The sequence below is a fragment of the Sinohyriopsis cumingii genome, chromosome 6 (assembly GCF_028554795.1).
Source record: "Sinohyriopsis cumingii isolate HCF-2022 chromosome 6, ASM2855479v2, whole genome shotgun sequence".
In the NCBI taxonomy this organism is placed as follows: domain Eukaryota; kingdom Metazoa; phylum Mollusca; class Bivalvia; order Unionida; family Unionidae; genus Sinohyriopsis; species Sinohyriopsis cumingii.
The window spans coordinates 44,101,535-44,118,109 of NC_142966.1; the positions used below are offsets into that span (position 1 = coordinate 44,101,535).

General features: G+C 37.8%; 1 protein-coding gene across 4 annotated transcripts in view; it reads right to left on the reverse strand.

Annotated features, from left to right (window-relative positions):
- Positions 1–471: 471 nt before the first annotated feature.
- LOC149796827 (glyoxylate reductase/hydroxypyruvate reductase-like) overlaps positions 472–16,575 on the reverse strand; it is a 28,621-nt gene continuing 12,517 nt past the window's right edge. Inside the window, exons 1-4 of one of the 4 annotated variants that reach the window (XM_089961470.1) lie at positions 9,656–9,727; positions 4,894–5,107; positions 3,464–3,634; positions 472–1,102 (exon numbers count right to left, since the gene is read on the reverse strand). In XM_089961470.1, the coding sequence (XP_089817596.1) occupies positions 501–1,102; positions 3,464–3,634; positions 4,894–5,107; positions 9,656–9,688 (1,020 nt within the window). In that variant the 5' untranslated portion in view covers positions 9,689–9,727 and the 3' untranslated portion in view covers positions 472–500. Of the gene's footprint in view, positions 1,103–3,463; positions 3,635–4,893; positions 5,108–8,772; positions 9,145–9,383; positions 9,561–9,655; positions 9,728–16,575 lie in introns of those variants that run through there. The other 3 variants (XM_089961469.1, XM_089961471.1, XM_089961472.1) reach the window with 3 other exon arrangements.

Here is a 16,575-nt window from a genome sequence, read left to right on the forward strand (position 1 = left end):
AGTTAAAAAAATAAAGAAACAATTTATCAATTTGCAAAGAAGATTGTAATTTGCCGCATAAGGTTAACAAACTATGTTTGAGCGAACACGCTGTGAAGAGTTCATTCATTCTGTCAATACACAGTATTCTGCATCTATAATTCTTTTGCGTACTCTTTCGGACCATTTCCGGAACAGAGAATCTTAACTGCTTTGGAAATGCAAGTATGTGTAATTGTATGTGATATAAATAAAATATATGTAAAGTATGTACTCTGCATCTTTTATAAGCCACTCGTTCTATAATGATTTTATTACAACGAAACTCGGCAAGCTTCATTTCCTCTTAATGAAACATTTATAAATCTCTGGTTTATTAATGATACATCATACAAAGTAACTATATATATATATATATATATATATATATATATATATATATATATATATAAAGAGAGAGAGAGAGAGAGAGAAATGATATAATGACGTTGATTACCATCGATATTATTTATTCAGACAAGTTATATGTGGACCGGTGAGGGCAAAATATCGCCCTTAATACCAGCAAGAATATTTTTAGCCGTAAGTTCAGCCATTGCACTTCTAGCTCTTTCGGTAGCGGTGCCAATATGTGGCGTTATGATGACGTTTGGTAACGTCAATAACGGATTGTCTTGAGGTAAAGGTTCCGGCGTCGTTACATCCAACCCCGCTGCATAGATCTGTCCTAGCGTTAGGGCCTTGTACAGATCGTTCTGATTCACTACCACACCTCTAGAAGTGTTAATAAAAATAGCCGATTTCTTCATCTTCTTGAAAGTTTCTGCATTAAACAATCCAACGTTCCCTGGATTTACCGAAAGGCAAACAATTACAAAGTCGGATTCCCTAAGCAGATCATCGAAGGTCACATATTCTGCATCTAATTCTTTTGTGTGCTCTTTCGGACCTTTTCCGGAATAGAGAATCCTGGAAGGTTTGAATGCCTTGAGCCTCTGAGCCGTTGCGAACCCTATTCTCCCCATTCCTACCATCCCGATGACAGAGTTTTTCACTTCCTTCCCACACAAGTATTGGGCATTGTCCCACGTTCCCCATCCGCCATTCACAACAGCATCGAATGCTATAGGAAAGTGAATGCACATTAACAAGGTGATACTGATTTATATACAGAATGATAATACGAGTACATCGTCATCCTAACGTGCAGATATTGCATTGTGAAATCTTTCTAATCACGACTGGATACGTATTTGATAAGCAGTGTAAGATAAAATGTTAAAAAGGGAATATCATTTTTATTTAACACAACACATAATTCTGCACAGATCAAAGTTTGTTCATGAAAAATAGCAAATACAATAAAAGTAACAATTCTGTGTAATTCTGACTAGAAATATGATCAGAAATTTATGGGGTTCAGCTGTCTCTTAATTTGGTACCCTGCCCTTCATTCTTCTCTTACCCCTTTCAAATGGAGCTAAACAGAAGCATAATAAAGATCCGGGTACTGGACTAAAGTCGATAACAAACAATCCAATACCAGCTATTTCTCTGGTCTAATGCACTTCGCTACAAAAATTGGAAACTAAGTTGACTCATATGACTGATCACGTGCAATAAAAGAAAACGATGACCACGACGCTCTTAAGAACATCTACAACTGGTACTTTTGAAGCCAAGCAATCAATAAACTATGAAAAATGACAAATGACGTCCAAAAAAAGCATTTTTAAAAAAACAATTCTTGACAGATCTTTGTACCTAGGCATTACTTCCTACACTATATACAAATCAGTGAACACTGTTACGAGTGTGATAAGTATGAAAATGGTATTCTGACAGTATACGTATATAAGTATTTATGTGCACTTGAAAAAATCGCATAAAACTGTTTGGTGAAAAAATCGCATAAAACTGTTTGGTGAAAAAATCGCATAAAACTGTTTGGTTAGGTTGTGATGTAAAAATAACAAGAAGAAAATCAGCAAATATATGCATAATTGGAAAATTATTTTCGCAAAAAAAGTTGGGGTTTTTTGCGATTTGCGAAGAAAAAATCCAAACGCGAAGCCAGTATACTATATTGGTGCTTTCGGACATAAAAAGTGAACAAATTTCATACATTATTTGTTGGGAACATTATAGTCTTAACCTTCTTGGATATTGTACATAAGTACATAAGTACAATATATATCGAAAGTTAATGGTAACATGGGATAAAACGTATAGATTTATATACCATATACTTTATCCAGAGAAAATACTATCTCAACCATCTCCAGGTACTAAACGTCTAGGCCATGAACTCAGATTAAACTCTTCAGTGTATACTTTCCGTTTGCATTCATTTGATGCAATGCATCTAATAAACATAAGAATTCTTGGGTTAATACGCCCATAAAGTCACATACCATTTCATACGTTTATGAACAATATCATTTTCCGTTGCGGGTGTCGGAAATGGTGGTGGTGGCCGAGGGCGAAGGGGTAAGATTTGGGATTTTTCTTTATGACCTGGATGTCTTTCTCTATATTATCTCGGTATATTTTTTCAATTATTATAATAAGTAGTATAACTTACAGATCTTTCCACAAATCAAAGCAAAAGCAATTTTTCAAGCTATTAGAGATCGGAAAATTTTCGACCCAAAACACCCATCTGCCCCATCCCCCGCCAATTAAAAGGTCTGTCCACTGTGACCTTGACCTCTCCAGGCATGTAAACAAATAAGTGCCCGTAAACATCTCGTTCGAAAATTGTGATCAGAAAATGTGCCTCCAACAAGCATAATGCAAACTAGCTGAAATAAAAACGTTGAGCCCCATCAGTGACAGGCAACAGAAAATCTATTGAAATATGCTAAGCAATATTTACTAATCAGTCCACACATTTCAAATTCCTCCGGAAATACAGTCACATTCCCCGAGTTTCAATGTCCCCTCGAAAACTTAAGATTCATAGCTAGCCACATTTCATTTTTCTTTTCTTTTTTATTTTCTTGTAACACTCCATGTGCAAAACAGTAACATTTACACAAAAAATAAACCACATGTTGAGACACATAATCCTGTTCGAGTGCCTGTCCAACTGAATCAACAATTTGGTTTGCTGGAGGACCGTGTGCTTGCCCTTCGGAGAATACTATTTTGGAACTTATAAATTTCTTTCAATGACCATTCAGTTAGAAAAATTAATTAATTATTTTGTTCATTGTTTTGTTAAATTTGTGGTCACAAGTAATTCAATGACATGGGGGGGGGGGGCAGATTTTGAAAAACTTTCGGACAAACTACCACATCTCTAATAGACTTAAAGAATACTGGAAGATAATGCTTTGTACACAATATATACCAGTATCGGTTTGTAGTTACATTGTCGGCAAGATTTGGAAACGGTTTCGTACTTCTTTCATAATCACACACACACACACACACACACACACACACACATGCATACGTTTATACCCCTCTACAAACTTGCCTTCTTTAAATCGTCTGCAAGTACTTAGGGTCAGGGCCACAGTGAGCTCTGCCGCTGCATCCGTCAAAACATCTGGGGTGTAGCCAACTGCTATTTTCCGCGAAGCACACTCTCTGAGATCTATATGATCCAGCCCCACCGACATAGTGCCGACGACCTTCAACTGTGGGCCTGTTAAAAGAGTAGTAACGTTAACAGATACAGAAAATAAAGAAAGATTTCCCTTCGTATCTCCCTCAACCCATTAAACAAAAATCCCAAACCCTAACACCTGACCCTGACCCAAATATTTTCTATTTCAATATTTATTTATTTTATTTTTTTTACAAATTAAACATTCCATTCTTTGAACATCAGTACTGAGTACCATCCATATTTAGACGCCATTTGATTCCTATCAAAAACATTTTTTTCCTCCAAGTTTTAGCAAAATCTACTCGTTTCATCCATCAGAAGATTTTGACCTCTCTGCAAAGATGTATTTAAGTCACACCTAGATCTATAGCGCTGTTGAGTTGATTGCTTGCATCAAAAGGCCGCTTGCCTTTTTCCTGGACAATATTTCCTTTTCTAGACCAGGACACCTAGCTATTTCTTGAGAATATGTTCTTTTTCGTAAGCTTACACCTCTTTATTACACTGAATGTCTGTTATTATCCGATGAGGAACATTCATGCTTTAAGCCGAAAAGTAAGGAAACTTATTTACACACACGCGCACACACATACACACACACACACACACACACACACACACATATATATATATATATATATATATATATATATATATATATATATATATATATATATATATATATATATTACCACATACATTAAAAATAACATGGCATTTAAAGTGTTGGTATAAAGCAATTTGATATATCGATGCTATCGGTATATCAAATTGTCATCCTAAAAAATAATACGCATACATAAACATTCTAGCGACGTCTGCAGTTGATTCCAGATAAATGATGAATTTTCACACATTAGTCATTAGTGACGTATGAAAATAAAGATAAAAAGTATTTATAATCCTCGTTTTCTAAAAGAATTTAATATGCTACACATTTTTATCACAATCCTTTCTAATTTCTGTACCCCCCCCCCTCCGCCCCCATGCATAACGGACAAACTACGCAGAAATGAGGAGTGAGAGAGAAAAGAAATTTTGGCTGGATTTAAAACTTGAAATAGAAATTACACCAAGTAACGTACACGAATATGGTTCGTCGTAACGATACGTGTGCACTTTCCTTGGGATTTATCTACAGTGTTTATCAACGATACAAAATTGCAAACCTACAGGCCTAATCTTCGTTCTGACTATCGAAAGAGAAGAGATACATGAACACAAAGATAGACAGAAGGAAGAAAAGAGAAAGGAAGGATGGGAAGGATATTCGTATTGGTACAAACGTGTATAACCTGCAGCGTCCAGTACTGCCTTGTCCACCCTGGTTGGTGGATGTACCAGCAGACCATGAATACCCGGTACAGCTTGGCGGATTTCTTCTGGCGTCATCTCCCTCTCTTGACTCCATACCCGTAGTTCAACATGCTCCCTCAGTAGGTCGGCCGCTCGGAGCGGTATGCCCCTAGTTACGAATACTGTAGGCCTTGGTATGGTGCTCATTTTTAACTGCAATATGGCGAAACACTTGATGATTTAACGACTGACAAAACGAGAATTTGTTTAGGGGATTTGATGTCTTCAGATGACTATCACTAGGCTTAAAGAGATTGTCCTCTCTGCCCTGGACTTTGCACAAGATGATTGTTCAAATCGAATGCAGATAACAGGCAATGTTACACATGTGGCATCTGAGCTAAAATAAACACAACTTGTACACAGCGACTAGACTATAACTGAATAAATCGTACGCACTCAGTAATAGAACACGACACTAGCGGTGTACGTTTCGTAAGTTTCCGTTACCAATGTCCTCGTATCATTTACCATGAAAATACGTTGAAAAAGATTTTTTGCTACTTTCAGTCGTTATCATCACCTTGTCGTCTTTTCTATAGAGTAACGTTAAGACAATGCAATCGGTAGATAACTCCTATTTATTTAAAGGATGTCGTTTTGATCACGCGTGATATACTATTAACTAAATACCTCTCTCAATTTTTTTTTATATAAATAAAGTGGTGTAAAGGACAGTGCAATTTTGTATTTAACCAAATACAGGAAAGGCCGAAACTACATAAGCTGTTAACACCTTTTTTTATAAATCTTTGGTGTGACTCGGCCGGAGTTCGAACCCCGCGACCTCCAGCACCCCAGCACACACACACACACACACACACACACACACACACACATATATATATATATATATATATATATATATATATATATATATATATATATATATATATATATATATATATATATATATATATATATATATATACTTGAACTACTAACCGCTCCGGTGGCCTAGTGGTTAGAGCGGTCCGCCTCGGATGGGTTCGATCCCCGGCCTAGTCAAACCAGGCTTACAAAAATGGTACTAACAGCTGCCTCGCTGCGCGTTCATCATTAACAGGTCAGTGTTAGGACTGGTCGGCCGGGTGTCAGGATAATGTGACTGGGTGGGACATCATGCTACATGTCTGCGGCATGATGCCCCAGTACTAGCCATCACTATAAACTGCCACACTGCAGGCATCAAAGCGATATGACTGAAACATTGTTAAAGCTACGTTACAAATCCTAATCACATCACATATACTTGATCTATACAAATAATGATCATGCAGTATAAAAATATAAGTAAAAATCATACACAGTCCAAATGGATTTAATAATGTGCGAAAGTGTAAATTAAAAAATATGCATGTTTTCCTTTGATCCCATATATTCGACTTTGTTTTGGGTACAAAAATGGCACGACGGGGTTAAGGGAAATTATTACTGGTGCTATACGTGATGCCTTAAATTATGGCCTTGCGTCGTCAAAAGAGGAACTGTCATGTAGAACCAAACTACTAACCAATATGCCTTCTGGACTGAACATCACCCATGCTACCTATGTTACAGAAAGTACCCCGCAGTGGTGCAAACAGGATATATAGATGTAAAGATGCACTGAAAGTTTTCTTTACGAAGGTACACTGAGGAGGACTATGCTATGATTCCACACCTGTTATGTTGCTTTGGTTATCGTTATCTAGATCATCGCCCACGATGTTATCAAAATGAAACTATTTAATGGAATAACATATATCTGAGTAAAGATATAGAATAGAACAGCACGAGCCCCGTATGTAAAAAATATCAATTTAACCAATTACATAAACAAAATTAATTATACACTTTCACTTAGAAATATAATTGCAAAATGTATGCAAAATGCAATTAGCCATTCTGGTATACCGATCAAGCAAATTTCATCATAGAATCGAGTAACTGATATAAACTCAAATTGCCGGCATGTCAGCATAACCTGATTGTTTCCGGTTCTTTCCAAATCACAGTTAGTGACCGGTCGGACTTGCCATATTTCTTTTGCTTTTCTCTCTCTCTCTCTCTCTCCAACCTCTTCTGAGCATCAATCGTAATTTGGTCATAGTCTGCACTCCTTCCCATAGTGTATCACAGGTATTGAGCTTTTTGTCCATTTGTGCCTTTTCGAGACTCGCTTTTTGTATACAGCCGAATCTCTCTCTTGACGACTTAACGAGAAATACTCGTTATTTTCCGGAGCTAAAGTTTGGCTCCCCACAGAAACTTTTAGCAGTTTATCGAGGGAGAATACTTAAAACCTTGAATTTCGTCTGGAAAACAACCCGCCTCGTTTATTTTAGTTAATCAGACTTAATTTTTTCTAACCGCCAAAAAGTTTACATAGAATAATTATCTCTAGTCCGCCTTTATTAATAACTATTCCTGGACAATTTCATTTTATGACACCTATTTCCAATGTCCCAAGACTGTCTCTGAATTGTGTCAACTTTGTCATCTTCAGCTAATTTACCTTACGATAACATTTTCTTATGCCCCTCCCAAACAAGAAGTTGAGATCAAGCCACTAATTCATTGCGAGCCTAGCCCATATGTCAATCTTTGTGGTTACTTGTCGCACTGACCACGACAAAATGTGCTGCGACAAACATCAAAAAAATGTTTGCGCCATTATATAGGCCTCCTTTCGAAAAGTAAAATCCAGGATTTTCACTCTCCAGAAATTTTGTTGATGTAACCCGAGTTACCACCTAAACGTCCTCAGGTGAACCCTTTACCTCAGACTTCCCTAGTCTGCTTAAACAATCCAGCCCTGCATTCGCGCTTCCTTTGATATACGTACCTCTACCTGGTACTGCTGAAGAAAAAATTACCCTCTCATTAACCATCCATTTGTCAACTTAGCTTGGGCTAAATATGCAAGTGGTTGGTGGTCGGTTTCCGAAATACTTTTTCGTCCATGCAAGTAACGTTGGAACTTAAATATCCAAAACAATAAACTACCAATCATTCTTTCTGAGAGACCGAATAATTGCGTTCTGTAGTCGATAACTTCCCACAATCATATTCAATCAGAAATAAGTTTCCATTTTCCTTGCAATAGCACTGCCCCTAAACCTCTGCTAGAAGCGTCAGTACGTAATACAAAGTCTTTCGTCACGTTTGGTAACTTCACTATTGCGTCTGACGTCAGCCTGCCCTCTCACGCCTGAAATGCGCGTTCACATGCGCCTGTTCATATAACCTTCGTCGGAGCCTTCTTCCTAATCAAGTCGGTCAATAGGCTAGCTATGGCACTGAAGTTAGCAACATACCGACGATAATACTGTACCCTGCCAGTCCCAAGAAAGTTCGAACTTCGATCTTAGTATTCGGTCATACTGAGTCCCTAAGTTGGTCAATTTTAGAGCTATCTAGGGTTAAAGGGTGTGACCTAGGCAGGTTAGTTCCCTGGACCGTACATGGCACATAGACGGTCATGCAGTAAGTCTCGTCTGTCTAAGTCGTTGTAAAACCTTTCTCAGCAAAATAATAAGATCGTCCCAGGCAACTGTCGTTAATAGTAAGTCGTCCATAAAGTTCGAAACTCCCATTCCCCTTAATGGTTCGAATAATTTTTTAATCACGCGGGTGAAGACACTTAGCGCATTCTGGACCCCGCATAGCATGACTACCCAATGGTACGTTCCATCTGGAGTTGCAGAGGCAAATTTTGCTCTGTCTACACATCGGACTGGAATTTGCCAACACCCCTTTGACAGATCGATTTTCGAAAAATATTTCGCGTTGGTCACTCCGGCAAATACAGATTCTGGATCTCATTACATTTTTACCTGAAACTATGGTATCCTGTTTAATTTCCTATTATCGACACAAAATCTGTGAGTGCCGTCCCTTTTCTGTGAGTGCCGTCCCTTTTCTGCACCAAAACAACAGGTGAGCTGTGTGCTGAATAACTTTCGTTTCAATTTCGGACAGTTTCTAATTTCGAATATGGTAGTGCATATGGTTTCAGTTTCACCGGCTTTTAATCCTGTAGCTTAAAAATGAACTCTTCCAAATCCGTCTAGCCAGGTCGTTCTGTCAAGACGCTCGAGTAATCATGGACTCCATCTCCTTATGTTGCTCTCATGATAACGTATCGTCAATAACAACGTCGATGTAGGTTTCTTCCCTCATCAAAGGACAACTAGGAAGTACTTCCGCCTTACCTCCGTTGTTCTTCAGTCACAACTGCAACCACGAACTCTGTGTCTCCCTTTCGCTGAAGTTAATGTGAAACAGTTTCTCTTTGTCTCCTACCCTGATACGGTAGTTCTGTCCGCCCTTTTCATCTGTTACAACGAACGATCCCCTCCAAAACACTTGGAGTTCGTTGTGCTATAACTTTGTCACCCACCTCGAACTGTTGTTATTCCTTCAACTATCTATTGTAATACTTAACTTGATGTCCCCGTGCGTCTTGGAGATTCTTCTGAACCATGTTACAAACTTCATTCAGCTTGTTGCGGAGTTCACCAACATGCTGATATGTTGTTCGTACTTCCTCTGATGCATTTTTATCCGCCCATAACTGTTTCAATACAGGGTTTCCCGGTTGCAACATAGTTACTGAAGGGGCGCTCACCAGTTATTGTGTATATTTGAGAGCGTGACGTATGTAAGGTGAAGTTGTTGGCATTTAAAACATGCACAGTGGAGAGAATGATGACATACCTCTATGCTACGTTGATGTAATGTGGCTGACATTTCTTTGGATTTTGTACTTATGGAAATTGTACATGATCTAAGCACACTGGTAGCTAAAATGACCGCTCCCTTCTGCTAAACAAATCAGCCTGAATTAGTCTAAAGTACACCATCTTTCGCACCTATTAAAATAGGGAAAATTAATTTTGCCTAGCTTGACAATACCAGCTTCTGAATGTGCAATGGATGAATTACCACATATATAAAATGTTTAAAAAAAAGTCATCGGTTCTTTTTTTTTACAATTTACCTCTGAAAGCCAGAAAGTGAAAATGACCAAGCGGAGCTAGCAGTTTTTGAAAGATGAACATATGCAGTAAGGCCAAGCTGTATACTCTATAACCCATATTATACCCATCAATCATACACCAAAATAAAGGGAAATAAAGGTTCTGTGAACAATACCTAAGATATACAAGGTATTTGTTAAGTAGCCAGTATAACCAGTCAGGAAACCCGGGGAAATGTTTTTTTCTTTAAAATTCTAACTCTAAATGCAAAATATAAAACTGTAGTGAGGTACCTTAAAACAAATATGAAAATTTATGCAACTATTTTTCTTATTTTCTCTTTAAAATTCTAACCTTATGCAAACTACGAAACTGATGAGCGCCACCTGACCGTAGCGCTTAAAATTACCTCCTTTATTTCTAATGCGCATGCTCAAGAAAAAATTTCAGTTCCGGATAGTTCAGAATTTGACACCGTTTTACGCTTGGTTAGCGAAACATAACGTCAACAAAGGAAGGACTCTTAGCTTTGCTGCAGATCATTATGGTTAAACCAAATAAATTATGTGTCCAACATCTTTTTTCATACTAGGAAAATAATTATAGACAGTTTCTCTTTGTCTCCTACCCTGATACGGTAGTTCTGTCCGACCTTTTCAATTGTTACAAAGATTTTGTGTCCATACTTACATTATATCAGATAATTAAATATTTACAGTCCCTACTCAAATGATATCAACTAATTAAATTAAATACACTGTCGTATTTATATTATACCATATATTATCCATAATATCAGAGACATTTGAAGAAACATTTCACTTTGCTCTCCGATTCTAAACATTTATTGCACATTTTGGGCTGCATAACTTTAATGAAAACGATCTCAACAATTTGCATTTTTCATAAGTTGATATATCCTTCTTTCTCAGTTATTTTCTCAAGGCTAATAGTTTGTTTGTAACATGAGTTAAGAAAGTTATAGCACGAGTTCGATATGAAAATTATAACACGAGTTCGATACGTCAGCTGATTTGTGATGACGAATATTTTAAACCAGAAAAGTTTTTGTTTTAAAAATGGAACACAGTATTTTAATGTATTCAGAGGAACTTAACAAAGCAATGATTACATTAGTTATCATAATGATAAATGAGTGTAATTAATGCAGATGGAACATTTATTCATTTTTGTCTGTAAATATCGTACAATATTCAGATTAATTAACATACCCAATGACTTTTTATCTTTGTTTCATTTTCATTTTGGTGAGGGGAGGGGTTCTCCCATCTTTAAACAATCAACAAAGTAATTCCTCATATACATATTTTTCTTGCTATGTCCAGTCAAATATATAGCCATGCATTCATTCAGCCTAATATTTAATTGTTTACATTCATTGCTGGTTTTCTCAAAACTTGAAACATCAAGTATCGGACAGTGAATGCAATAACTTTCAGCGTGATTTTTCTTTGCTTATGCTGATTTTTCTTTGCTTATACTGACACGTTGTAATAACTCTCAAATTTGCTGGGGTCTAAAGATAACATTTCTGATTGGCACCAGCAAATTCATCTGGAATAGCCTTCTTCATTATATACTCGTTTTAACCAGAAAAATGTCTATGTAAGATACGTACGCGAACACACATTCATTCAAGCATATACATACCCATGCACCAGATGAAATGAGACAGACAGACAGACAGGCAGATAGGTGAAAACCACAAATGTCATATACATGCATAATGTGTCAAACATCTATATTTCTCCAAATTGGGTACTCTAAAAATTCCAGCCGTTCAAGGAAATAAAATTAAAATAATCATCAAGGAGACTCGTATGTTCGCCTCTCTGTTCAAGTGCGGATGACATTTGTGCATTTGGAGAAAAAAATATAACATTCCTAGATATAACTCAAGTTATTTCATAAAAAAAATATAATGAACATTAATAGAAATGCACCAGTCTAAATCAATAATAAAAGAACCTTAAGAAGTTACAATTTTTTTTCTCGTTATCATTCAACCTCCAGTAACTGCTATGATTAAATCTGTATTCAAAAAAAAAATAAACATAGTTTCATTATTCTTAAAGCGAGATAAATTGCAGTAACAATCTTGTTACGCAGTGATACACTTTCGCACAATCAAATAATACAAACTAGAGCATGATGTAGTAATGGAAAGATGATGAAGTTCTGAAATGGGCAGAGAACATTTATTTGAAAGCTGGGAACAGCGCAAGTTAGTGAAGAAAATAATAATGTAAAAACAATTAATCAAATATTGATAATCTAAAAACAATTAATCAAATATAGATAGACTTTCTTTTCAAGATAGTGAAATGTCGATCTTGCTTGCGGAATGTGAGCGGTCTGTCACATTTTCTTGATCTACATCTGCCATCTTTATTGATTGAACTATCTGGAAATGAGTCGGACTGAGGCGACCTCTGGTGTTTTCAAGGGGAGATAATAACCGTGAAATGGTCTATACCCGTAAACTAATTCAAAAGGTGAAAGTCCTAAACTAGCCTGTGGTACTTCGCGTACGCTAAAAGTATCGCGGGAAGGTATCGGTCCCAATCCCTTGGTCGACCTTCACAAAGCTTTCGTATAGCTTGCTTGAGAGTCCCATTAAAACGCTCTACTAGACCATTGCACTACGGATGATACGGGTCTTAGTCAGGTGTCAAATGGGACAGTAACCGGTCTACATCATACGTCACCTGGCTCACAAACTGCGACCCTGGTTAGTTAATATCTCTTCAAGAACAACAACTCTTCACCAAACTCCTAAAAATCCTCCTCACGTCTACAATAATACCTGGCCATTAGAACTCCCTCACTAACCTGTCTCTTGTCCTCGCCATGCCCATGTGGCACCCAAGTAGACCCTCATGTGCCAGCCTAGGCACTTCTGATCAATTAGCTCTTGACACGGTAACCGGTTTAAACCCTTTCCTTACGTACTGGTACAAGATACCCAGTTTAAACACAAACTTCAATTCGTCGTCTGGCAGTTTCCGTATGGACTACACAATGCTTATCTGCGTACATTGATGAGTGACAAATGTTCCTCTTTAAGTTTTCCCAACTAGCCAGGTGTGTGTGTGTGTGTTTTTTGGATTTGTAACGTAGACATATCGCTACGATATCTGCAGTGAGGCAGTTTGTAATGATGTCTAGCGCTGGGACATCATGCCGCAGACATGTAGCATCATGTCTCCACCCAGTCACATTATCCTGACACTAGGCCGATCCGTCCTAACACAAACCTCTTAATACTGAGCGCCTAGAGAGACAGCTGTTAGTACCATTCTTATAAGTCTCTGGTATGACTCTGCCGGGGTTCGAACACGCGACCTCCCGCATCCGAGGCAGAAGCTCTAATCAATATGCCACCGGAGCGGTCAACTTAAATGATTGCCAGTTGAAACAAAAACCAAACCTCTCCATTTTAATTACCTTTCTTGACTGATACTGTATAAGTATGCGTATGTATATAGTATATGTAAGAACGTTTGTGGAATCATCCTAGACGACATCATTCTAAACACAGATTTAATCGGACTGGTAAAATAAAACTAAAAAATATGAAGATACGAGAGGAGAAGTGTTAAAATAAACTTTCTGTTTATTTGCCTCAAGCAGCAGAGAGGGCGAACAGCCTCTAACTGACTTACTCTCAAATCGTAAAAATAAGCCTTCCTGAAAATCGAAAAAAAAGATCGCGGCAGTCACTGGGGGTGCTGAGACAGCGCCCTCGTTGCTGCTATAATTAAATAAAAATTGTATCAGATAATGCCGCCAGCGCAGGAATCTTACACAGCTAGATTAGCTCGAGAGCGACTAGAAGCAATTAAGAAATATATTCCCTTGAGAGATCCTGTTAAGCAAAAACTACAAGCGCGTCAAGAAGCACAAGTTGAATTCGCTACAGGCACAGGACAATTATTTAAGCCTATCACAACAGTTACTGAAAGAGTTGCATCGGCTACTGAAAAAACAACAGAAAGAACTAAAAACAACAAAAGATTTTACGATATATTCCAGCTGATATAGCTGCAGATCAACTTCCACCTCAGCATCCACCTCAACCACCTCCTCAACTTAAAGGTGCAGAAGAACCAAAAAAGGGGAGGGGGTAATTTCATAGAGAAATTTACTGAAAATGGTATAAAAGAAATAAAAAGATATCAACTAATGAAAACTAGTGATATAGACGAGTTTGGTATGTATGCTGCCGCAAGTTATCCTTCGAGAAATAATTTTTTTAAAACCTGAATATGCTAAGCGTGTAAGTCGTGACGTGCGGAATGATTGGGTGTATAAAATAAACCAGAGTATTAATCAAATAGACAAACAAGACTTGCGTTATAAAGCTTTTTTAGACAGAGTAGACAGATATGATAAAATACAACAACAAAAACAGAACGACGACGACAAGAAAAAGAACAACAAAAACAACAACGACAACAAAAACGAGAACAACAACGACTACAAAAAGAACAACAAATAATAGAACGGGAAAAACAAGTTCGAGTTCCCCTCCCAAGGCGTCCTTCATATACAGAACTGAAAAGAAGGGAACTGGCAGAACAACAACGACAAAAAGAACAACAAATACAAAAAAACTCCACAGCAAAAGTCTTATCAACTTCCACCACCTCTGCAACAAGAAGAAGAAATGTATTATTCAGAAGAAGAGTTTTACGATGCACCTGGCACCGGTGCAACTGGAAGTGGTATTTGAAGTGGTCTTGTTGTTTGTCCTAACAATATCATCGATGACGTGCAACGACTAGAAGTTCTCATAGGAGGAAAACGAGCCGGTAATAATTCTCCGGAAATAATTAATGAAGCAGCTGATATCTGTCGACGATTATTTCAAGGCGGTATCATGGATATTAATGTTTATCGGGAGCTAATTGATGAAATCGCGGACGGCTACCACAGCGATTAAACGAATAACTAACAAATAAGATGATCATACATGACACTCACCGCAAACCCAAGATGGTCTGAGTAGTAAACTCACGATACCTGTTTACAGCGCGTATTACGGGGATGGACATGGCGATGTTGTTCAGGGATTATATACAAGGATAGCTACCAAAGCAGGACCAATCGCAAAACAATTATCAATGAAAGCCATTTATGTTATTCGGGAAAAAGCTCCCGGTGCAACCAGCGACGTTGCTGGTAAAGCGTTCTCAGCAGTCAATGACAGAATAGCACGATTAATACGCAGACGAAAGGTGGTTCAGTAACAAACAGTGAAATTACCGAGAACTGTGGTTATGACCGCGGTTGTCAATAAAATAATAAATTAGGCCAAAAACATATAAAAAACTAGCAGAGTTGGCTGCTGTACCTTCCGCCAAAGAAATAGAAAAAAAATATAACTGCAAGTCTGATAGGAGGAAGTGGTCTTCGTGTTAGACGATAACAACTATAATACAAATGTTCAAGCGTATATCCGACACAGCATTTGACATGGACGCACCAGTTCCCAAAGATGAGTCTGTGCGTGATTATCAGTATTATTCTTATGATGCGTGCACACCAGACGCACGTGGAAGAATTGAATTACAAGTTCAGGACACAAGTAGATATTTCCTACCCTCTGAGGCATTTATCGAAGTTGAAGGTAAACTCACAAAAGCAAATGATACAGCATACGGAGATAACGATTGAGTTGGTCTTGTTAACAACAGCATAATGGCGTTATTTAACAGAGCCACATACTTGATTGATGGAAAGGATATTGAATCATGTTTTGAAAATGTCGATGTTGCCACGATGATACTTGGTCTTGCAAGATACTCCGACGACTATACGAGATCGACTGATCCAACAATGATGCTTGCAAAAGACACAAATGCTCATCCAGAGCACAGAAACGCAACCACGGGTGGTGTAAGAAGTGCGGCTGGAAACGCAGAAACACCTGCAGTAATATCAATGAATGAAAATTATAACCTTGGTTTTGCTACACGCAGAGAAATGTTAAACGACAATGAAGAGTTCTCATGCGTGATTCCACTGACTCATATTTTTGGATTTTGCAGAGATGTTAGAAAGGTTATATTTAGCGCCAAGCACACAGTAGTACTTGTCAGAAAACCCAATGACAAAGATGCGATATGGCATCCTGATCGAGTTAATGATGGTAAAGTAACACTAACAAAACTGTCACTGTGGATGCCAGTAATGACTCCATCAATCGCTGAAGAACAGCGATTACTTTCTTTTATGAACACAGGCGGTAAGTCGTTGTTATCATGGTTTACAATGGCTACAGATAGTGCCCCCGTTAACGCCGCTGGGATGTTTACGTGGCAAATAGCATCACAGCAGGGAGTGACAGCACCTCGACATATATTTATCGCGCTTCAGGCAAATGCAATAGTAAACAATCAACAAAGAAATCCAGTGGTATTTTACACCCTTGGAGTTTCTGATGTTGATTTAAGGATAAAAGGACATCAAGAACCATCTGAAGAAATATTGCTGAATTTTGAGCATAATCATGTTGCACGTGCATATCATCGATTAATGTCGTATATAGGACGTGTTCAAAACATCGATACTGGTTTATAAATATCTCAGCGCGATTTTACAACACTGCATCCGATGTATTACTTCTCGCTG